The sequence below is a fragment of the Passer domesticus genome, chromosome 3, assembly GCF_036417665.1.
Source record: "Passer domesticus isolate bPasDom1 chromosome 3, bPasDom1.hap1, whole genome shotgun sequence".
Lineage (NCBI taxonomy): Eukaryota > Metazoa > Chordata > Aves > Passeriformes > Passeridae > Passer > Passer domesticus.
This window is the reverse complement of record NC_087476.1, coordinates 11516271-11540089: the sequence shown is the minus strand read 5'-3', so window position 1 is coordinate 11540089 and position 23819 is coordinate 11516271. Positions and strand designations below refer to the sequence as shown.

The following is a 23819-nucleotide window of genomic DNA, read 5'->3' as shown; positions in this document are numbered from 1 at the left end:
ATAGGTAAAGCAAAAGTGAAGCAAAACAAGGAGTTCATTGACCCCTTCCCATGGGCAGGCAAGTGTCCAGCCAGGAAGGCAGGGCTCCATCCCATTTAATGGTGATTTGGGGAGACAAACACCATCAGTCTGAGTGTTGCCTCTCTTTCCCTCTTCTTCCCCCAGCTCTGCATGCTGAACATGACACCATAAGGTGTCATCTCTTAGGAGAATTTTGATACCATCTTGTTACATTTAAAATTAATTTATTTCCATACTAAATTGACATCAGTTAATGTTTAAGTGTCAGAGATCAGAAACATTTGCTCTCCCCATGATTTGAAGTTACATGTAATCTCATGGCAAGTGTAAGAACTGCCAGTTTTTGCTTTACAATGGCTTCTTCTTGGAAGGAAAGCAAGAAAGCAGTTCTGTAAAAGTTAACTCACTCACTAGTAACTTAACTGCCTTTTGAATTCAGTTTCAGCTGAATTTATAGTAAAATAAGGAAGCATTTAAATGCCCTGCTGTCCATCTGCAGGTGTCCCCAGTTAGTTGTTGAGGAAGATTTACTGTGGAAGTTCCATCTCTGAAAGCGCCGTTTCCAGAGATGACATTTCCAACTTCTCAGCATTGCTGTAGTGGTTGTGGCTATGCTGTGGCAGAATAGGAATAGCTTCTGGAACTGACCAAGGCTGTCAGAGGCTTGTGACACTTCAGGTGTGTAGGGAGGCAGATAGAAAAATAGCTGAGGGAGTGCAGGTGCCCAAATATGTACTACACCACACTGAAGTCAGGAATTAAAAATCTTCAAAAGAAGTTGTGATATGTTTTCAAGAGGATGGAATGCTGATGTATGGATTACCCTAGAAGTAAATGAATTGTCAGTAAAATTAATTCCAGCACACATTCAAGCAAATAACATTGGAACTAGTGGATTATAAATTGCAATATCATATAAATTAACACAACTCAGCTGAAACTGTAATTGAGAGAAACCGGCTCAAGAGTTTTATTCTAAATGTTTTGATTGATTGACAAGTTTTCTCTTTAAAGATTTTTTTTGCATCATTGAAGTACATGGATTTCATGACTATTAATTTCAGTGTGGTAGTAAAGCAGAGACTGATTTGCAGATGAATTTAACAGTCTTCCTTCATCCTGGTAAAAAGGAGACCTAAACCAGAACCAACTGCTTTCAAATTTGCTAAAGCTGTAAACCAAACTAATTTAAAACTACACCTGTGAAATGCTGAATAAGGGTATTCATAGTTTTATTTCTTACTTTGTTTGTTTTGTTACAGCATTTCACAGTAACCAGAGATGGAGAAAAGAATGTGTCACAAGAGCAAAACTGAATTAAATGCTCTAACAATATCTTATGTTCTTTTCAGGTTCTATGTAATCTCATTGGGCAACAGCAGTGGAACTCGTCTGTCCAAAATGGTTTATGGTGAATTTTTCCGCAGACCTGGCAAAGATGCAGAACTTATCAATTTGAATGTGGGTGGCTTTAAGCAATCAGTGGATCAAAACACCTTGCTCCGATTTCCCCACACCAGACTTGGAAAACTTCTCAAATGCCATTCAGAAGAGGCTATTCTAGAACTGTGTGATGATTATAGTGTGGCAGACAAGGAATATTACTTTGACAGGAATCCTTCCTTGTTCCGATATGTTCTGAACTTTTACTATACAGGCAAACTTCATGTTATGGAAGAACTTTGTGTCTTTTCCTTCTGCCAGGAAATAGAGTACTGGGGGATAAATGAGCTGTTTATTGACTCCTGCTGCAGCAATCGGTACCAAGAACGGAAAGAGGAAGGTCCTGAAAAAGACTGGGATCAGAAGAGCAACGACAGTATGGACTCCTCCAATGAAGAGTCATCCATATTTGACAAAGAGCTAGAAAAGTTTGATCATCTGTGTTTTGGTGAAATAAGAAAGAAGATCTGGGTCAGGATGGAAAATCCTGCATACTGCTTGTCTGCCAAGTTAATTGCCGTGTCATCCCTGAGTGTTGTTCTGGCATCAATTGTGGCCATGTGCATTCATAGCATGCCAGAATTTCAGAGGCTGGATGCCAACGACAGGGAGATTGGAGACCCTGTGCTGGAAGCTGTGGAGATTACGTGCATCATCTGGTTTACTGCTGAGCTAGTGATCAGGCTCTTCACTGCTCCAAGTCAAAAGAAATTCTGGAAGAAACCACTGAACATCATTGATTTTGTCTCTATTATCCCATTTTATGCCACACTAGCTGTGGACACGAAGGAAGAAGAAAGTGAAGATATTGAGAACATGGGCAAAGTGGTTCAGATCCTGCGGTTAATGCGGATATTTCGCATCCTGAAACTGGCCAGGCACTCCGTAGGACTGCGGTCTTTGGGCGCCACTTTGAGACACAGCTACCAAGAAGTTGGACTCCTGCTTTTGTTTCTGTCAGTTGGGATTTCTATTTTTTCAGTGCTTGTCTACTCAGTGGAGAAAGATGATGACTCATCAGAACTGCAGAGCATCCCTATTTGCTGGTGGTGGGCAACCATCAGCATGACCACTGTTGGTTATGGGGACACTTACCCAGTCACACTTGCTGGAAAGCTGCTTGGCACCCTCTGCATTATCTGTGGGATTCTGGTGGTAGCACTTCCAATCACCATTATTTTCAATAAGTTTTCTAAGTACTACCAAAAGCAAAAAGCTATTGATAGAGACCAGTGCAACAATGATCGCAAAGAGAAAAGCAATGACCTACCCTATTTTAACATTAGGGATATTTATGCAAAAAAGATGCACTCCTTCATTTCTAGCCTTTCTTCAGTAGGAATTGTAGTCAGCGACCAAGAGTCAACAGATGCCTCCAGTATCCAAGATATGGAGGATGTTTATAACACAGTATCTTTAGAGAATGGTACAGGAAAATGAGTTGAATCACGTTTGCTTCTCTTTATTTCTCTTCTGATTCTTGGTAAATGTGGACTGACAAACTTCGGTGAATTCATTAAGAGCAGTTGATTCTCAGGGTACTTAACTCTCAGCCATATTTGGACATTCTTTGCTCTGAGGATGCCATAAAAGCTTCATTGTTTATATGAGGCTTTAAAATATGCCTCATAGAGTGGTTTAGTTTTTACACAACTAGTGTTATGCATTTTGGGGGACAAAAAGCTGGGAAAAGAGTTTTACATGTGAGATAAGTGGGGTTTTTTGTTTTGCAGGTATTGTTGTTTGATTTGTTAATTGTTTTTTCCCCTGCAGCAGTCTCATATCTTACACAGAATTTGCTTTTATAATTTGCTGCTCTTCAGGTAGAAATATATTAAAAATGTGTAAGAACTATTGCACAAGTTAGTGAAATTTTCACCTGCAAATACATTAGGTAAATGAAGGAATTGTATACATGTAAAACTGTGGTTGCTAACACATTGATGTAATTTTAGAGCTGGGAACCCGTTTCCTAAGTTGGGGAAGAAAATATATTCATACATATTGTTTTTACTCCATGGAAGCATAATATTTATTAATTTCTTTCCAAAAGCACAATACATTTTTAGTTTGTTAAAATAAATTATTCCCATTGTGCCTGTATTTTTCCTAGGATCCAGCCATGGCCAAGCTCTATCAGGTCCTAAAGGTTTTTAGTCATAAGTCCCAGGATGAAAGCAGGATAGGAGCTTTTTGTACCATTGAGCCACCTCTCCTGCTGTTGTGACCCTGAGCAGTTCTGGTACCTGGAGGGGGTCCTGCTGTGGTTAAGGCCACCCCGGTGGCTTCCCCAGGGAATTTTGACTTGTAGGCACTGAAGCAAACATCTGTGGTGGTCTGTAGAAGTTCCTGCTCCCCACTGGCAGCACAGCTGCCCCTCCTGGGGGCTGCTGCCTCAGTGGTAGGAGCAGTGGGAGCAGCGGCTGGGTTGCTGTGCTGGGTCTCTGTCCAGGGCTGAAGTGCCAAGCAGTGGAGATGTGAGGACATGCTCATCTCTGCCATATGCTGCCCATCAGAGATGTAGGGTGGGAGTTGCACCTGGGTGTCTGTATTCAGCTCATTTTTCTAAAGCTAATCTGCTGGTGGTGGCAGCTTTCCTGGTGTGTGCTGTGTGCTGGAGCAGTGCTCGTTACTTGGCAGAGTCCTGCAGCTCTGTGCATTCCCCTCCTCTCCAGGGATTTCTTAAGCAGCCAGCTAGCTCTGCTCTGTTTCCAGCAGTGCTGGAGAGGCTCAAGGACCTTAGAGTGTCCTGTGGACCATCTCGTCCATAGGTTTTCTGAGCACTAATTTTCTTTCATTTGTCTAGTGACTAAATCAGATGCTGGGCAACAGAGAATCGAAGACACTGTGATGTTGATATTTGCCTTGAAGAGAGGTTTGACTATTTTATTTTTTTAAATATTATTCAGTCAAATATAGAAGCCTGTACTGAACTTCTATTCAAGAAGATCAAACTCCATAGGAATTGACTTCCGAACTAAGATGCCAGAAATGACAATTGATTTTGGCCACTGCAGAAACTGGATTTTTCATCTATCTGCCAGATTTTCTATTGCAAAATGCATTAAGTAAGTAACTGAGGTGCACTTAAATTTGCTAAGGCAAAGAGCTCTAACCTCTTTCTGAGATGGAGAAACAAGAAAACAGGATCAACCTGTACATTTTAAAGATGTGTCTCTCAGGACTGCTGTGCATCAGTACAGTGATGTTGAACTTTTAAGAAAATATTTTGAGCTTTGAAGGAACCTCAAAATTTGGTTTGTTACTTGCTGACTGTTGTAAGGGTATGTGATACTTCACAGACAATTAAAGACAATTCTTCCCATAGTTTTTGTAGGAATAGCAAAAGGCAGAGTTAGCCTAAATGTGATTTGTTCTTGCTGAACAATTAACATTAAAAAGATGCAATGATACAAAATACTAAATATGTATGTGTATATGAATCTAATAGGAACCATCAGAATAACAACAAAACAGAGAATAGAGCAAAAAAGTTACTCTCTGTCCAAAGAAAATCTCTTGGTGGTGTCCATGTAAAGATATATTTATATATATATTACATTGCCACTGAAGATCAAAAGCAATGAAAAATAATGTAGTGCAACAAGACCTGCAAGAAATTATATTAAATAGTTGAAAAAGTGCTACTGAAAAATTTAGTTTTGTGTATCAAGCATTACTCAAGGACTCAATATACAACTTTGTGGATTAAATTTTATGACTGGTTATTTGCCATAAAATTGATAAGCTTTTCATCAAACTCATGAATTGGTCTTAAGGCTGTTACACTTTTTAAGTGCTCTGACTTTATACATTGATACAGCTTGCAGCAAAGTGAGATACATCTTTTGGAACACATCAGAAGGTGCAGTACATATCCATATATCATTTAGTGTACACTATTTTGATTTCTGTGATGAGATCTTGGCCTTTTTCAAATCAATTGTATCTTAAAAATGGCTTTCTTGTATCCTTACCCCTTGCTGGAATAAATCCAGTACCTTGGTTTCACACAGGTGTGACTGTGAGCAGGATGTGAGCTGTGCTTCATGCCAAAAAATAACTGTGCTTCATGCCCTCGAGGCAGAACTGCAGTGCTGTGACATGCACTGGTGCTAGACAGTGTCACAAGCCTCGAGTGCCAGAAGGAAGCAGATGAGAGCAAAGACTGAGACACTGCACATTGTAGGGGGCTGTTTCTTACTGAATTTCTCTTCTTCCTTGGCTCACCGTGGCATATTGTTGATTTGTGATATCAATGTCAACAGAAGAATATTGAATATTGTTTTTCTTTTTCCTGAACCACATTTTTTTTTGCTTTAGAAATGCTTCCTAAATTCTCGCCACCCGGCTGCTCTGTTTCAGACACCAAGGCACAGAGAAGATTTCCATTTAGACATGCATCCCATTTTGTATGGGAGAGATTTGTTCATTTTTATACAAAACAATTCGCTGCAATGTTGTTGCTTTCTTTGTTTTGATGCCAAAGTCTTCCCTTTTGATATCCAGTATTTCCACAGGAGCATCCACCTTTTCCTGGCTTTCCCTAGTGCATAAAGGGAAGGCAGCACAGCCCTGCATTGCAGCTCTCTCTGAGAGGCTTCCAGCTGGCAGGGGTATCACCCCACTGCCCACAGCTCCAGCCTTGCTGGGGGCAGGCTCTGGCATTGGCACTGGTTTTTAGGGTATGGTAGTAGAGGAAAAAAAAATTCAATGTAAAGGAATTAGAAAAGAGAAAAGGGAGAAGGCAGGAAGCAATCTGTCAATAGGGGTGGTGGAAAAGCATGAGAGGACCTCAGAAGAAAGGAAAAAAAGAAGTTGGCAGAAAGAGTCCTCATATTTTTTCACTTATTTCCTGTTTTTTTTTGTTTTTTCACCAGTTCTTTTCTCCCCTTTGCTTCCTTCTCCCTTCCATCCCCTCCTCCTCCTACCCTGGCCCCCCTTCTTAACCAGCCTGTAATCCAGCAGTCTGTTTATGTCCAAAAATGAGGATCTTTCTGAATCCAGAAAGGCATGTTCCATCCACTCGGGGAGCAGCAAGCAGAACTTAGCAGGGATGTAGTTAGTAAGCAGAGGCAGTGCTTTTTGCAAGAAGGGGGTGTTGCTCAGATTGTGGAACATAAATGTGGGGTAAATAAACATCACATTTGTGTCAGGCCTGTAAATGAAATACCACTTATGGCTTAGGTAGAAATTGGCAGTCCACAACCTCCTTGTGAAGGCAGAGGAGGGGCAGACACTGGGTGACAGTGACAGAACCTGAGGGAATGGCCTGAAGTGGTGTCAGGGCAGGTTTAGGCTGGATATCAGGAAAAGGTTTTTCACCCACAGGGGTGGTTGGGCACTGAACAGCTCCCCAGAGAAGTGCTCACAGCACCAATCCTGACAGAGCTCAAGAAGCATTTGGACAATGCTTTTGGGCACAGGATGAGATAACTGGGGTGTCCTGTGCAGGGGTGGGAGTTGGACTTCATTATCTTTGTGCATCCCTTCCACCTGAGCTGATTCTGTGATTCTGTGATAATGCCAGATATTTAAAAGCAGACTTCTTGTTGATTCCCATGTGAATGGGTTGCTGTCAGGGGCTGCTGAGACTAGCAGGCAGATTTGACTGGCAAATGCAGTACATGGGCTCACAGCATGCCAAGGGCTCCTGACAGACTGCTGTGTATTAATACATTTATTCATTTCCCCATATTCCTAACATCTAGAGCAAGTGACAAAAAACCACTAAGCTGTGGAGAGCTTCTCTAATATTTTTTGATTAGCTGACAGTATTTGTGAAGCTGCTAATACTTCTTCATCCAGAAGAGGACATTTCTCAAATGAAATCACAATAACCCTGAGTTGGATGTGCAGTTTGTGACTGATAGCAGTAGCTCAGTCGCAGTCAGTAAATAATGCTGTCTGGTGCTGTGTGGCTGCAGTGCTGCTGCCTGTATTTCTGAAATGTTTATGCTCTGTCAACCAAGAGACAGCAGATGCCATTAAAACCATCTCAGCACTTCCCAGCTTCACAAGAATTGCAGCATCTCTTCCAAGCGCAGAAAAATGTCATGGCTTGCTGAGACCTTCTCTTTTAATTTCGTGCATAGTTGTAGATAATTTTTTTGTGATGAGCCTATGGTCCAAGCACAATCTAGCAGAAGAAAAAAGGTCACTGTGTGTCTGTGGACAAGTTACAAGATTTTACTGACTTTAACTCAGGGCAGTGCCGTCCCATCTTACTGGCACAACTCAGGTGGTGCACAGGATGGTAATTCACTGTGGAATGGGCTGATGGCTGTTACAGGTAGGTAAGGAGTCAAGGCAGAGTTCCTTGGGGATGGATATAATTTATATGTAATTGTATCTGCCCTCTGGACAGAGCTCATTTAGGTATATAATATCAGATAAGGTGTGACACTTTTGCTGAGGAAACTCCTACATCTCGTGTCTTTTTAATGAATATATTGCAGAGAGAAGCCTTTGCTCATGTTTTTATCAGGTCAAGGGCTGTGGCCCAAGGGTTCTTTAATCCACATACCCATCAGTTTTCTCCAAATCATATATGCCATTGGGAGGGAGAGACTTTGCAGCATCCCCAACAGATCCATGAACTTTAGCCAAGGATTTGGGATGAGGGCTGGTGGTGGTGGGGGAACATTAAGTGAGGGAGAACCAATGCTGTGTGGTTTCATGTGATCTCCTTTGGACTCCCCCAAAAAGCCAGCTGTCTGTTAAGAGTCAGTAATGACCTGCAAATGGAATTTACTCCTGTAGGAAATTACTGCAGCCTCCTGTAGTAATTTTAAAAACCACATAATAAAATATGAGAGGGAGCAAACTGGTGCTGGCAGAGGCAGGCACAATATGCTGACAGTACTTTTATAAACCAAATTTGCATTATTTCTTGGCTTGTAAGCCATATAAAATATTCTTACTTTGTCATGTGTTGTAAAATCTGCCGCTGTGCATTAATACAAATAGAATAATGGAGCCAAGTCCTGGAATTGCGGCATTAAAGATGGAAAAAAAAATCTTGGCTCGGGGAAATTGCAGAAATACTGTTTAGCTGCCACTGCTGTTTTATTGTTGCAGCTGCATCAGTGGTGAGAGGGAGCAAGGGACCATGCACAGGCAGTGGAAAGCAGGCTTCCCTTTCTTCCTTTGCCTGTTTAACACTGACCATACAGGCTCAGGGACCCCTGTAGCTTCGAGGGCTGCTCAGCAAACCCTTCCTGGGGCCTAGTGTGGAGCCAGTTGTCCCTAGAGAGGAATGTGGTTGTGCAGGAAAATAATGAAGTCTGCATGAAATGGCCTTTGGGGAGGTAAAATAGTATCACTGAATTTGGTGTTGCCACCCTCCTGTACCTCTGTGAGACCTGGGAGAGAAAGCAGAAATGAGGAAGAAGTTGAAGGGTCAGATATTTAACAGCAGCCATTTGAAGGCTACTTTGTCTTTTGTTAATCCAAGGGATTTTACTGAATCACAGGTAATACAGAATTCTGTATTTAGCCTTGAACCCATTCCATGAAGTGGAATAATGTATTGTCTTCCCACAGGCTTTGAGTTACAGCTAAAATATGTGCTTTTCTCTGAGCCAGTTTCTAGATGTGATGCTGTTGCTGCCTTTCAGGCTGACTGGACTTTGGATCTTTCTGAAGCGTTGCATGTGCCATAAATCATCCTTGCAGCTTCTACACCATTTCCTAGAAACCTGGAAACTATAGCATGAAAGAGTTCAAAGTAGTTTCTTTGGCTCAATATTATTTTTTGACAGCATCAAATGACATGCATTTCATGGAAAGAGATTTTCCCTGCTCCTGAATTTTGTACTTTAGGACTTCAGGTATTTTTTAAAATAAAGTATTTGAAGAGCGGCTTAGGTGCTGAGATATAATTTTATTCCAGGCAGTGTAACCTCAAGTACACAATTAAGTATTCATTTCTTCAGTTTACACAGTTACAATCTTACATATTTGTATTGTGCATCTTTGGGGGGAAAAAAGTGCTGAATAAATAATTCCAGGTGCCAAAAAGCTGGTTGAATGGCCATTGAGCAAATTCCTTATGAACCAGAATGATCCTGGTGTCAGACAGCATGGCTTTATAAGTCTCTTCTGTGGAAAGCAAAACACTTCTTTTCTTATTTCTCTAAATATTTTGAGGGGGATGGAATAACAGTCTTGCTGTTCTGTGGTGATGGAGAGCATTGAATGAAATGAAGTCAGAATGAACTTAAGGTGGTTAAAGGGGAACATGGCTTTTCCATAGACACCTCACTTCCCTTAGGACAGTAATTTTCATGTTGTTCCGGAGGTTTTTTTAAAGGCAAAAACACAGCTACCAAAACCAGTGCACTGGTTTTCCTTGTTGGGTATTTTAAAGATTAAATTAGCTCCAGTTAGAGGTATAGAAAGAGAGCTGGCTGGTGGGTAGGGTGGAGGGGGTGTATGTGTGTGAGGATTTTATATAATTTATTTTTATATTATATGCTTTTGCCTTTGGAATCACACATATTTGCATTGGCTTTTTTTTTTAATTGACTGAAGAATCAAAATAAATAGTAGACAGTCTTTATCTGTAGATTTATTTTAGGCCACTGAATGTGAAGGAAAAGTTAGATTTCAGCATTTCAGTCTTGACAGTGAATTTAAAAATTCATCAGAAGCATTCCTAAGCAACATAAAAATCTGCGCATAAGTATGGCACATTTAATGTATCTCAAGCCATAAAGCTAAAGTTCTGGCAGTGTTCAGTGAATGAAAGGTTAATAAAAATTCACGTGTTAATCTGGTTCTGTTCTAGTTGCATATTCTGGTGTAGTGATGTACTCTTGGCTCTTAGGCTGCCTCTAAATGGGAGTCTAGTGCTTCTGCAATTTCATATTCCTAGCCTTATACAGACTGACTGGACAGCTGTCAGAGCATTATTGTGCAGGCTTTTAGCTGCCTGTCAGCAAAGGTAACCTCTGCTGGTCTGCCCAGGACCTGCTGCCTTCCAGAGGTGTGCAGGGAGAACAGGAGAACTGTGGGGCTTTGCCAAAGGCACTTGCAGCAGAACTGCTGGGTTTTGTTGGCCTGCTTTCATTGTATTGTTACCTGCTGAAGACATCTGTGTTCTCCATTTAATGTATCAATTAATCCAAGAGGATTTATGATATCTGGGAAGGGTTTATAAAACACAAGTGTTCCTTGAAAGCAAATACTGACCTGAGGCTGGAGAGGGCTCAAATTCTTTTCCCCTGGCTTTTCTCCCTTGTCATAGGAATTATGACTGGGCAAGAATGGGAACAGCATAACAAGCTTTGGAGTTCCAAAAGCCTTTAGGGCCACTGAGAGTCCCTATGAAAATAAGCACTGAAGGAATGTGGGGACTGGGGTAGGGGGTCTGTGTGCAGGATGTGGATACAGCTCCAGGTGATGGGTGAGAAGAAGACGTCTCTGCACCAGTGGATTTCTGCTGCTCAGGTGGCACTGACTGCAGAGCCTTCTGTGCCCTCTCCACAACGTTCTTCTCAGTCCAATGCCCATTTTTTCAGGTGTTAAAATACTTCCTGAAACCTGAAAACAGACAAGAGATGTAATGAGAGCAACTGTAAGGTTGCTGAAGCAGTAAAGAGGGGCTGATGGCAAGAGCCGTGTCTGTAGAGAGGACATGCTGCAAAGATGCTTTGTTGGAAAATCTTACCTTCCATGTCTTGAAGCTTTTCCTTTCTTCAACTCCTATAGAGAATCAAACAGTGGTTTGGGTTGGAAGAGACCTTAAAGATCATCCAGTTCCCACTCCCTGCCCTGGGCAGAGACAACTTCCACTAAGCCAGGTTGCTCAAAGCCTCATCCAGTCTGTCCTTGAACATTTCCAGAGATGAGACATCCACAGGTTCTCTGGGCAAATTGTGTAGTGTTTCACCACCCTCATAGTAAAGAATTTTTTCCTTACATCCAATCTAAATCTACCCTTTGTCAGTTTAAAGTCATTCTCCCTGCTCCTGTTACTACGTGCCCAGGCAAAATGTTCCTCTGCAGCTCTCTTGCAGTTCCCCTTTGTCTGCTCAAGGCCACAATTAAGGTCACCTTTGAGCCTTTGCTCCAGGCTGGACAACCCAGCTCTCTCTCTGTCTTTATAGGAGAGGTGCTCCCGCCCTCTGATGATCCTTGTGGACTTTTCTGGACCTCCTCCAGCAGGTCCATGTCCTTCCTCTGCTGGGGACCCCAGAGCTGGATGCAGCACTGCAGGTGGGCTCTCATGAGGGGGAAGCAGAACTTCCCTCCCCCTCTGCTGCCCACAGTGCTTTGGATGCAGCCCAAGATGCCATTGGCTTTTTGGGCTGCCAGGACACATTGCAGAGTCACGCTGAGCTTCTCATCCATCAACACCCCCAAGTCCTTCCCCCTGGGGTTTTTCTAAATCCAGTCTCTGCCCAGCCTGCACTTGTGCTTGGAAGTAAAAGGGCTGTGTGTCTTAGCATGGCTTTTGCAAAGTGTTTTCTCCCTTCTTGTGATCATTATGGAATGGATAAACTGCTGTGGAATGTAACCTGGAAGATAAATTTGTCTTGGGAAGGGAATAGTCTAGCTCACTCTGTGGTCTTTGTTTTCCTTTTGCTTCTGTACTTCTTCGCATCCAAGTGGGCTTTGGCAACAAACACTCCCCTTGTATGCATGCAGCACGTGCCAGGCTTTATAATCCATCCAATGTTCCCAGCTATTCAGCAAACTAAAAGAAGGGGTAAACGGAATAAGGTCAGAAGAAATGCTTTGTATTGCTAAAAAAAAAAAATCCTGTTCTGCATATAATTTCAGTGTCCTCTTCCTTTAAAAAGCAGATGACTTCCCCATCAAAAATCTAGTCCACCATACAAAAAAAAAAAAAAAAAAAAAAAAAAAAAAATATTGAATAGGCCTTACATGGGCTGTTTGATTTTTTATTTTTGGATGAAGATGAAAAAGAGAAAAAAAATGCTTGGCTTCTTCGTGGTGCAAAAAGGCAAGCAAAAATATTTGAATAGTAACTCTCATGGCCAAATAATTCCACAGTTATCAAAGTGATCATTGAAATCATCAAAAAAGAAGCTATATAGACCTTTGAACATAAACATAAGGAAAAGTAAAAAAATAGAAATTGCTTATTCTTTTCTCTCTCTGACTCCTTTTGTAGAGATTGAGATTCCTTTTTCTTGGCAAGTCGGATGATGAACCACATGTTAATTAAGTGGTTGAAAGGTGTAGTTGAAAGAGGAGTTTGGAGTCAGACAGCTCAGCATGGAGGAAACCACCTCTGTGATCAATCTTGTCAGGTTTTGACACCTTAATTCAAGGTTTTCTTTGACAGTGTGAAGGCAGCTCAGTTGCTGGGAAAGTGGGCATTAAGCATTTTGTTGTGGTCATTTGGGAACAAGAATCCTGAAGGAATCAGCAGCCAGTCCTGCTTCCACCAGGAAGAGACCACAGTGGGCATTGCAATGCAGCGGGCTCGGAGCATCGCGACAGATCTGGGCTGGATCAAGGATCTTCCCACGGTGGAACAGCTCAGGGCTACAAAACTGCAGCCCTGCCTGAAGTTCCACGTGACCCTGTGCCAGGCATTCTGTCACCCCACACTTGTGGTCTCTGTCATGTCTTTTGCCTCTCTTTCTGACATTCGAGCTACGTGGGGTGGCAGTGATCTCAGTCTGAGCACTCCGTCCCTAGCAGGGGTGTGTGGTGGTCCAAAGTGGGGCAGGGAAGTCCTCATCACTGGGAAAATCATGACTTAGGTGTACAGAAGTGGAAAAAGTTGAGTGCTTTTTGGAAGAACTGATTTTTGCTTTGCCCAAGTTATTTAACATGAACTGTCTTTAATGAAATGTCCATGAAAAAAAAGGAAAACATACTAGTTTGAGGGGGAAGAAAAGTCATTGTCTCCTGTACTGTCCTGTCATAGTTATATAAAAAAATAATAGAATTGATTACACCAAACAATAGACTATTTTTTACTTGGTTGCTGGACCAACTAATTAAAAAGAAATCTGTAATTTAAGACCCTTTGAGCTTTTTTACTTTGACTCAATGTTTCATTTGATTTGGAGGAGTTAATTCTTTTGCATCTAATTAAACTTAGACTGGTTTGACATTAAAACAAAAAAAGTTTCACAATGAAAAATTTTTTTTTTAGAATATGTTGAAATGCAAGATTTCAGCATCACTGGAAACAAGAAGCTCTCAGAAAATTTCACAATGAAATATGCACTGTTCCAAAATCCCTCCTGCCTTTTTTGTTTTGTTTTTGTCCAGTTTGTTTGTTTTGTAGAATATTCCCACCAACTGTGGGCTGGATTCAGATATAAAGTTTCTCTCTCTGTCACAGCTTTTTTCAATGAATTTTCTATTCACAAAAAAAATTGTTCTCATCCGGTTTTAGCTGTATTCTTTGGAAAATGCTTATTTTCCTTGGAGAAGTCAGAGGAAAAAAAAGTAAAATCTTTGTCACTTCAATGATTGCTGTCATGGATCCATTGATGTGCGTGACACTTTACCAATCACTCAGGTTATTGGTAAAGAGAAATGAATTATCTGCTTTGTTCAAGGCAGAAAATGAAAAGCAGTTACCAGAAAATCACATCCTGGTAAAGGAAATGAGTCCATTTTAACAAGTTTATGAGGGAGAGCTTCATTACAAAGCATAAAAAAAGAAAACACATGAAAAGCCTGTTGGACCCCATCTGTTCATATGACTACTTTGATGGGAATCTAACTGAAGGCTGATCAGAGGGAAATTCATTGTTTCTTTTAAGTAATAATTACAAATGGGTATGTGTGTTCTGAAATAATTAGCAAGTATGTTTTGAATAGAGTACTCTTCAGAAAATAAACTTGCACCAACCAGTAACTGCTTAATGGCTGGTAAACTGTAGTGTTCTTAAATGGATGTATCAGCTCAAGAGGGAATGTTATAATATTGTTACTTAATACTCATGCTGTTTAGTCTAGAGAAGAGAAGGCTTGGGCAGTAAGAGTAATCTTGTTGTATATGAAAGCCTTTTGCAAGAAAATTATAGGTTTGTGTTTTTTTCCAGTACTGTTTAGGGCACAAAGCTCAAGCCAAGGAGAATGAAGGGCTGGTGGTAGAACTGACTCAGGAATTCCTCCTGTTTGGGGGGTCCCTTGCTGAGCCCCAGCTCCAGCTGCTCACTATCTCAGTCATGCTGATCCAAATCTGTGTAAAGGTAGAGCAGATTGCTTCAATGACCCAGGTTTAGAATAACAATAATTATTCTCTGCTGAGTGGGAGAAGGGAGGTGTAAGCCTGAGCAGCTTAAAAGGCCCTGGATCAGTCTTGTTGATAGAGACCCAACTCTTTTTTTTCAGTGACTCCATACTCATGGCAGCAGTCCAAATTACAGAATCACAAAATCAGTGAGGTTGGAGAAGACCTCTGACCAGGACCCTTGAGTCTGACCTATGACTTGCGTAATTTTTCAGTTTATTTGGGGTAGGAAAATGTGCTGCGCTGAGGGTCTGACTGTGGTTCAGTAAGGACTTTACTGGGCTACCTACCTGTGTCCAGAGGTGTCCCTGGCCTCAGAACTTGGGTTGTGCCAAGGATAAAACAGCTGGATGATGGGACTCAGCCTTGTACATTGCATTCTATTGTGACTTGGTCTTGGACTCAAAGGGAGGGGTTTATGTGGTATGGGCCAGTATTTTCTCATAGAGAAGGAAGTAGGACTTTTGAGGATAAAACTGGGGATACCTGTCAATAAAAAGTGAAATAATTTTTTACTCAGTAAAACGGTCTTTGGGACAGATTGTCTCAAGGACAATCTGCCATGAGAGCAGATTCTTTAGCTACTACCAGTCTTCAATGTATTTGCCTAATTTTTCTTGGTATAGATAATATTTGGTATGTGAGCACTACACACACAATTTAACTTGCCCTCAGCACAGCTGTAAGGAATCACAAATAATCCTATTTCCTCTCTGATTTTAATAGTCAAAGTGCAATCTCCTTCTTTTTGATCTGTTCAATTTATCGTGCACATATTTGAATGTAGTACTGTGAAATTTTTTATATTTTATTTGTTATCATATAGCTATTAACATTTTAATTATGTAAATAGAAGTAAGGAAATCCTGAGCCTTACATGTATGTTTTTCATCTGCCAGAAGCCATGTATTTTTATGGCTCTGAATTAATCTTTTTTTTTTTCTTTTTTTTTTTTTCCCCTGGAAGCTTTCTTCCAGAGGAAATTTCCAAATCCTGCCCTTCCATCGTGATTGGGTTTTTGGTTTTGTTTCAATTTCCATGGCAACAGAAAAATTTGTTTTCTGACAGTGTTTGAATACAAAAGTCTAATTTCCCTGGGCTCTTTTGAATACGGCAGTTTACGTTTTTATCCCCTCAAGTGTTTTGAACTCCTGTCCTTTAACCCCTTGACTCCATATAGTTCTGTGAAATCTCTTTTTCCTAAGTCAGGATGTACAGGTTTTTTTTCCATACTTTCTTCATTTTTCAGATACAGTTTGATTCAGTGCTCTGATAGCAGAAATTTAAGCCACATTTTATACTTAGGAGTTCGATTCTTTCCTTAGAGGAAATTATTACTTTTTTGATTACTTCTAAGCACAGAACTTACTTCAAATCTAGTTTCAAGGTTGTGGAATATAACCATTTTAAAGTCAGAACCTAACTTACTTTGTTATGTTTTGTGAAAATTCACGTATCTTACATTGTTTCTTGTGTTCATCAGCCAGTCCATGAATGTGCTTGAAGAGTGCCAGCTACATAATCATTAAACTTTGCACTGAGTCTCCTGTGATTTTCAACAAAATACTTCAATTAATTCCTGAATAGATGCCAGACATCTGTGGTTTGCAGACCTTCATCATTCACTGTATAAATGATGATTGCATTTAACATCTGACGTCACCTGTGCCACCTAATTAACTTAAGTACTAGAAAGCTTCAAGATCCATGGTTTAAATTCAAGCAGCCTCTAAAGTTTGAATGTGAAAGATGAATAAAAGGAAGTCAGGGGCATTACAGTCTTACTCTTCTGTCCTTTGCCCACCTGTTTTAGCTCCTTCCACAAGCATCAATGAAATAAATTCCATCTCTGTGTCCCACCAGCCAGTATTTAATCTGTGAATCACACTGTAAATGCTGTTGTACCTCTCTGAGCCTGGCCAGTTTTTTTGCTCAGTACATTTCCAGCTGAGCTGGAATATATACATGGCACCTTAACTGGAGATCAAGATATTTCTAATTGGTCCCTAAACCTTCACCTACTCTTTTCCCCTTCTCTGGCAAGCCAAATTAAGGCAGCACTCATAGCACCTGCCTGTGCAGATCTATTCCTGCCTCACTTTGATAAAGGAGGAAAGAGCCAGCAACCCTGACATGTGAGTTACTGGCAACAGGATAAAGCCCAGAGTGAATTAATGGGGCAGTGCTAACCTTTGAACTCTGTTTTGTCACCACAACAATCATAGAGTTAAGGGAAAAACTGAAAAAATGGATCTGCTTGGAATACAGTTTCTGGGGATAGATTGTCTCTTCAGAGGACAGCTGGTACCCACAATGGGCATTTCTAGGTGCTTCCTAACTTTTAGAGAATGTTGTGCTGATAGAAGGCAACTTTAATTTCATTCAGGCATTAATAAGATTTAACTTTGCCTATTTGGGCAGTTATATGCAGTCTTTTTTATAGTCTTTTGCTATATTTATCCATGCCTTTGGTGTTGCTTATTATTTATAGATATTTATGTTGTATAGACTTTGTTGATTCTGATACAAGTGAGTTTTCTGTTAATGTTGAGATCTGAGCTTAATAATGCACTCTGCACTACTGTTTGAAAGTCATGATAAAGCTTTTCTGCAATTTTATTTTTTACTCTCAGTGAAATATAACCAGCTTGTATTCATTACCAGCATAGATATTTATAACTGTATCTGCTTTGTTTTTCTTCGTTGTTAGATCTTTTATTGCTTTTCTTGCATGGATTATCTGAGAAAATTGCATAGGCTCTGACCTGTGGGAAGAGTCAATCCTTATATCTTAATGTGTGCCAAGCAAACCTATCATGTTGCTCAGCTGATTTGAGAGTTGTTTTTCTTTTAGATAAATGTTTTTAAGACTGTATCTATTTATGACTTTAGCCTCTTGTGAATGGTTACTGGAGGTCATCTGTTTGGGTTCAGAAGTACCCGTTAATCATGCAGGAAAAGGAGCATGGGTGAAACATAAGGATTTCTTCCTGTGGGAAAGTGAGCAATCATTTTTGTTCTGGATTAGCTCACTAGAAACTGTGAAACTGTATTCCAGTCCATATCTTTGTAAACATTTAAAATACCCTTTCCAATTTCTGAAGGTGTAAATAAAGAACTATTTTTTCCATCATCAGACATAAAAATTTTCCTTTAATGAATATTGGAAAGCCATTTTCAATATAACATCATATTCCAGCAAAAAATATACTGCTTCTTTTCCTTAAGTATCTAATGATTTTTGATGCTTCATTTTCTACTCTTGACATATTCAGGTAGGTATTGCTCAAATAATTCTTAAACCCTAGAATTTTCATTGTGTACCAAATGAATGTGCATCTTTAATAAATACTGTAGGCATTAGAATAATTAAGAATACTTTGTATTAAAACATCTTTATTTTTTCCTGACCTCTCCATAAGAAATATTCTAGCACAGTAGAAAGCTGAAGCTGTGGAGGAGCTGGGAAGGACAGACAGATGTCCTGCTCTCAGCAACACAAGTCTATGGACCTCAAATGGACTTGGGCTCAAAGAAAAACACAATCTACAGCCCAGTCTGAGCCCTCTGGCTTGATGAGGGGGAAGGACTTGTCCTCCCAGGCTGGGAATGAGCTGTGTATTTGCTCTTTGGAGGTCATTGATGAACAAAGGCAGCTGTGGAGTTCCCAGCCAGAGGAGGTCTCACTTGGAAGGTGGGTAGGTTTGGGAGGGCCAGGACAAAGCCTCTGCCAGGCTGAAGCTGGGAGGAGGGCAGGGTGCAAGGGCAGAGGTCCTGGAGTGAGGTGACAGAGAGAGTTGTTCAAGCACTTCTTCCTCTGTAAACTCTTCAGAGTGGCATGTGTAGTCTGGAGCCAAAGAGTGATATCAGGAGTTAATTGTCCATGAACAAGAAAATCAATTTGTAATTATTTTACAAACTGCAGTCTTTTCAGAACTTTTCTTGTTAGCTGTCATCTACAGTAGAAAAACTGCTTGAATTTTACTGTTGGTACAAAGACCATCATAGATTTACAGATGAAACCAAGGGGAATGAGGAGCCCGAGTAGTCATAGCTTTGGTTATTTTAAGAATCCCTATGCTACAGACCACTCCAGTCCTTCTGTTTCTGATCCCTGTGGATGGAAAGTGTTTGTAAATTTGGTTTTGGGAAGGTCCTGTGTTCCAGGCCATCATGGTTCCTACATCTTCTCTCACCTGAGGAGAATATTAAAGCTGTCCCATAGGACACGGCCTTTCCAGGGGAAGGGCGTTATGGCTTACTGTAATACTGTCTGGGAAACAAAACCAGATCTACTACTCTTCTATATCCATATTTTAATGAAATTTGTCTCTAAATCCTTTTAATCTTTTTTCTGGGTTTTTTTTTTCTTCGTCTGTTTGGTTTGTTTTTTGTTTTTTTTTTTTTTTTTTTTTTTTTTTTACTTCCTGAATGAGTCTGGATAGCAGCGCTCTATCAGCATTAGAAAAATACAATTTTTGTTTACTTTGTTACTTTTTGACAGCTGGCTTTGACAAAACAATGGATTGATTTTATCTGGTCTTATCTGGTCAGCAAATTATTTCCATTCATCTGCAGCCCTGGAAACCTGCTTGGATCTTGGAAATGCATCTGGTCCCAGTTTCAGATTGAATTGTCTCATTTCTATTTGACATGAGTGAGCATGGACACTTAGATCATAATTTCATTTCTGTGCATCACAATCCACTCCTCCCAATCCTCTTCCATTCTCAAAACAGACTTTGGTACTTCTCAACTGGAGCTGTTGGTTCTAATTTTTCTGGAGGGTGTTTATGGCACAGAATAACTGTTCAGGGATACATGCCTCCTTCAGTGAATTCCTATTTGTGTACATTATCTTTCCTTGGAAAAACTGATGTTGGATTTAATTCCTGGTATTATCAGTGAACTTCTGTTTATGCCCAGTGACTGCCATTCTTTGCAAGGTTCTTTTGACTGCGTAGATAATAGCAGAGAATAAGAAGGTAGTTACAAGAGTTTCATATTTGGACCTGGCAGCCTTTTCTATTAGTTAGCACTCTTCTTTGTGATCTTCCCAGAGACTCCCGTTTTTAGGAACAAAATTGTCAAAGTTGCTGGCTAAGCAGTGGTTGGAACAGACCTTTAGGTGACATCTCTGAACCTCAGATATTCTTGGTCACAGAAAGTCTGAAGGTTCACAACTGGGACGCTTTCATTAGACACCATCATTGTAGCCTAATTGTTGTAATTAACTTTTGCTCTCAAACCAGGGCAGAGACCCCAGCTGAGCTTCTCTGGAGGTCAGAGTTAGTGAAGACGTGGAAAAAGCAGCTGGTAGCAGACAGGCACTAAACAAATGAAACCTTGTTCCTGGTCAGAGCCCGTGACGAGGTGGTGGCAGAGGAGGAGTCACTGACCCTTCTGGGATCTTTGCATCCCGTCCTGAGCTTACCAGCATTTATCAGCTGTACTAGCTGCTACATTTCATTTCAGTCAAGACAAGGCATTTCCTTTAAGAACTGTTTTGATGAGTGCAGTTCCTGTTGGAGTGGCTGAGCCTGAGTGCAGTGCCTGCTGAACGGCCCTGGGCACGGCTCGTGAGCCTGAGGAGCAGGTTTGAGATTCAGGAGCTAGTGACAGTCCTTCTAAAGGAGATAGAAGGAGTAGGAGTTAAGAAACCTGGTGAGCTTGGTGATTATAAATGAATCAGACCGTAATACATTTTTTTGTTTTTCTTTGGTGTTGCTGATAGTAACTGGGGTGTCCATTGCTTATCAATAGAAGCAGCAAGATATATTGTTACTAAAGGGTTTTGAGGCTTAATAAAATGGTTATTTTAAGTTTGTTAAATATGTTGTTTCACTTAATAACACTTACCTGATAGGGTGGAGTAAAATTTTCTTTTCTGTGTTTCCTTACATCTGCACTGCAGGGCTGACAGAATGACCTTCTCTAGCCTGCCTAGTAAAGGGGAGACTTGGTATCCATTAGCTTTAAAGATTTTACAGATTAATGTGATTTCTGCAAGAGATTTGGGCAGTGTTTTTCTACATTCTCTAAAAAAAAAGAAATAAAAGAACAGAATTATTTTGAGAAAAAAGTTTCAAAAGACTGGAGTGTTTGCTTTTCATCTGAGACATCCAGACTTTTTATTAGCAGAATTAAAATATTTTTAGAGGCACATGCCCCTTCATGAATCTGATTTACAACTGATATGTCCAAGAATGTACATTAACATCCTTCTCCAGAGGGTCACTGTGTATCATCAAGAAAAATAACTTCAATTATTTTAAGATTAGCTAATATATCTCAAAGTCATAATGAATCTCTGACTGGATGTGAATACTTTCTTATGTTTTCCTTTAGTTTGTTGGATAGGAGATCCACTAGTTAAAAATTGTAAACAGTTTTTTTGAAAATAATGTTTTACAGTGATCTTTTGACTTCTGTGGCCATGAGAGAGATTTTTCTAAGCAGTCTGGTGCATTAGTGCTCATAACTCTAGTTTGTGCCTGTGATTATTTCTTGGTGCTGACTCAAGCAAGAGATCATAAAATCAAAATACAAAGCTTTTAGCTGTACTAGTGGCTAACTGGAAATCAACATCTTCACTGGATAGAGACTGGACTAAGTGACAAATGCATCTGACTAAAAATTGAATAAAATCTCCCAGAAGATGGCAGTGCACCTATGAGTAGTGTTCTGCCAACTTAGCATCTTATAGAATTTCTAGCTGTTTTTTCTTTTCCCCCAATACTGAGTGGAATAACAAAAAAAGTAATGACATCAGCTACACTCTGTGTGTGTGTGGATCCTGATGGGGCTTTTGATCTTGAAATCTGGAGTGAGGTACATGTAATTCCCAAAGGCCTGTGCTGCAGGGATGGTGATGAACTGGATACCTTTGGGTAGGTTGCTCAGCACTTTGTTAAACTCACCAGCATAACAAAGATCCCCTTTCCTTTGGAATCCTTTGGATAATTCCCATGCAAAACCCACTGACCATCCGGAGCTTTAAAAGATGTCTGAGTTCTCAAAGTGTCATTGCTTTCAGAGAAATGGATATTGTAGCATAATAATTACTAATATGTGGAATAAATGATGAGGTTTAAAATCTGACTATGTTACATCTTTGCTCCACTGCTTCTCATCAAAGAATTTCTTGATTCAGATATGGATCAAAAGCATATGTTCAAAAATACCAAAAAGTACTACTTTTATGTTAGTAGTAGTCCAAGAGCAATCAGTAATTGCTGTAAGTTTAGCGAAATTTCCAATTCAGTTTCCTAAGCAGAAGTCTAAGTGTGGATTTTCAAACATGTCATCAAACTTGTTTGACTATTTAACCTTTCAAAAATTGATCCAGCAATTATTATTTTATTTATTTTAGAATTAGCCATAGGGAATGGCAATGTCTCTTTTTAAAAATTCATCTTAATTTAGAGCTATAATTTGCAAGCAAAACCCAGTAGCTGCTCTATAGTAATCATCTTATGAGCTGTTTGATATTCATATTTACATGAATATGCAATTTTTGAATTTGTTTCTGTAATGCACCTGAATGAAGAGATGTTTTTAAGGAGTCGAGAAGGAAAAGAGGAGGTTTTAGACACATAACAGTGCTTACATATAAATTTTGAAAGTAAACTTTACCATCTCCATCTGTCTTATCCAGAATTACTACCAGAAAGCAGCTTAGTCTGAGAAAAAAGTTACATGATGCCTCATTTGTAACAATTAATTTAGTTTTTCAAACAGCAAAAATTCACTAGCACTAAAAAAAAAAAAAAGTTAAAATTTTAGCATTTTCTTTAACATAAAGAAGAGATGAAAAAAAGATTGTGTGCTCTTATTCTGCAGGCAGATGTAATTGCATATGCTTGTCCTACTGTTTACACTGTGGCTGCTAATTCTACTAAGTTAATATGAGCTGCATAATTGCCTTTGCACAAAGCATAAAAATAAGCAAGGCTTTTTTGTTTGTTTTATTTTAATTTCAATTTTCTCCTCCTCCAGTATGTCATAGAAGCTGCAAGACACATTGGGCTTTCAATTGTTAGATGTCCATTTTGAAAGTGTGTTTGCTTTGAGTTTGTTTTGTCATGGGGCATGTTTAGTCTCTTTTAGGACCACCTGTGATTGAACCTGTCTTGACCATAAGCTGTGGCAAAATCTTCCTCAGCACCTGAAGAGACCCAGCAGCACCTTCCCATTCCAGTGGCCAGCAGAGCTGTGTAGCCCATCTGTGATGGCCAAAATCACAATCCATAAATGGTGTGAGGAGGGCAGCAGTGATGGGTGTGATCCATTCACCAGGAGAACCTGCTGCCAATACCCACTTCTCCATCTAATAATGCACCTTTCACTGCTGGCAAGCGTCCTTCTCCCTTGGCAGGAGAGGGCTCACATGAAACCACAAACCCCCTCTACCAGTCACCTTTTTAGCGTCACTTTCTCAGTGCTTGCACGACTGGCAGTGCTCAGGTTGCTGATGGAGCTTCTGGGTTCTGTGCAGCTGCTCAAACTGTGACTGCTGCCATTTGCTGCTGCTCGGTGTAAGCTGGATGTGCTCTGACATGTAAATGATGCTGCTTGCTGTTTCCTTGTTCCTCCTGTTTAAAATCTCAATAAAACTGAAAAATTCCACTATACAAACTGCAAATATCTCAGTTGACTATTCCACAATAAGGCGAGCTACCTCAGCACAAATAAAATGTTGTCTTTACTTTCTTTGTGTATTTTTCCCCTGTGTTTTTTAGTGGATTGTCCATCTTTAATGTCACTGCTGAGGTAAACCCAACCTTGTTTGGTCTACAACAGTGTTATTCTGGGCCAAATTCTGGAACCTTTATGAAAGCAAATCTATTTAATTTAGGGACAATAAAAATGAAGGATCACAGTATGGGATTTTCAGGAGGGTCAGTGACTCACAGAGCATTTTTCCTTAATTTGTTTTGTGAACTGTATGTTACTTATCAATAAAGCTGCTGTACTAACTGTAATTAAACCATTAAAACTGTCTTTAGCCAAAACTTAACGGTGATTAAGTTTTCCCAGGGTATGCACCTAGGATACTGAACTTCACCTGATACTTTCTTCTAGTAGTAGCTGTGTAGTGTTCTGTGTTTTGAGGGGGTTTAAA

General features: G+C 40.1%; 1 protein-coding gene across 8 annotated transcripts in view; it reads left to right on the top strand.

The window, feature by feature from the left end:
- The window catches only part of KCNS3 (potassium voltage-gated channel modifier subfamily S member 3), a 40328-nt gene extending 16926 nt beyond the window's left edge, over positions 1 to 23402 (top strand). For 3 of the 8 annotated variants that reach the window (XM_064411865.1, XM_064411864.1, XM_064411866.1), the window contains one exon: positions 1374 to 23402. In XM_064411865.1, the coding sequence (XP_064267935.1) occupies positions 1423 to 2904 (1482 nt within the window). In that variant the 5' untranslated portion in view covers positions 1374 to 1422 and the 3' untranslated portion in view covers positions 2905 to 23402. The remainder of the gene's footprint in view (positions 1 to 1373) is intronic. The other 5 variants (XR_010358028.1, XR_010358027.1, XR_010358024.1 and 2 more) reach the window with 5 other exon arrangements.
- The last annotated feature ends 417 nt before the right edge of the window (positions 23403 to 23819 follow it).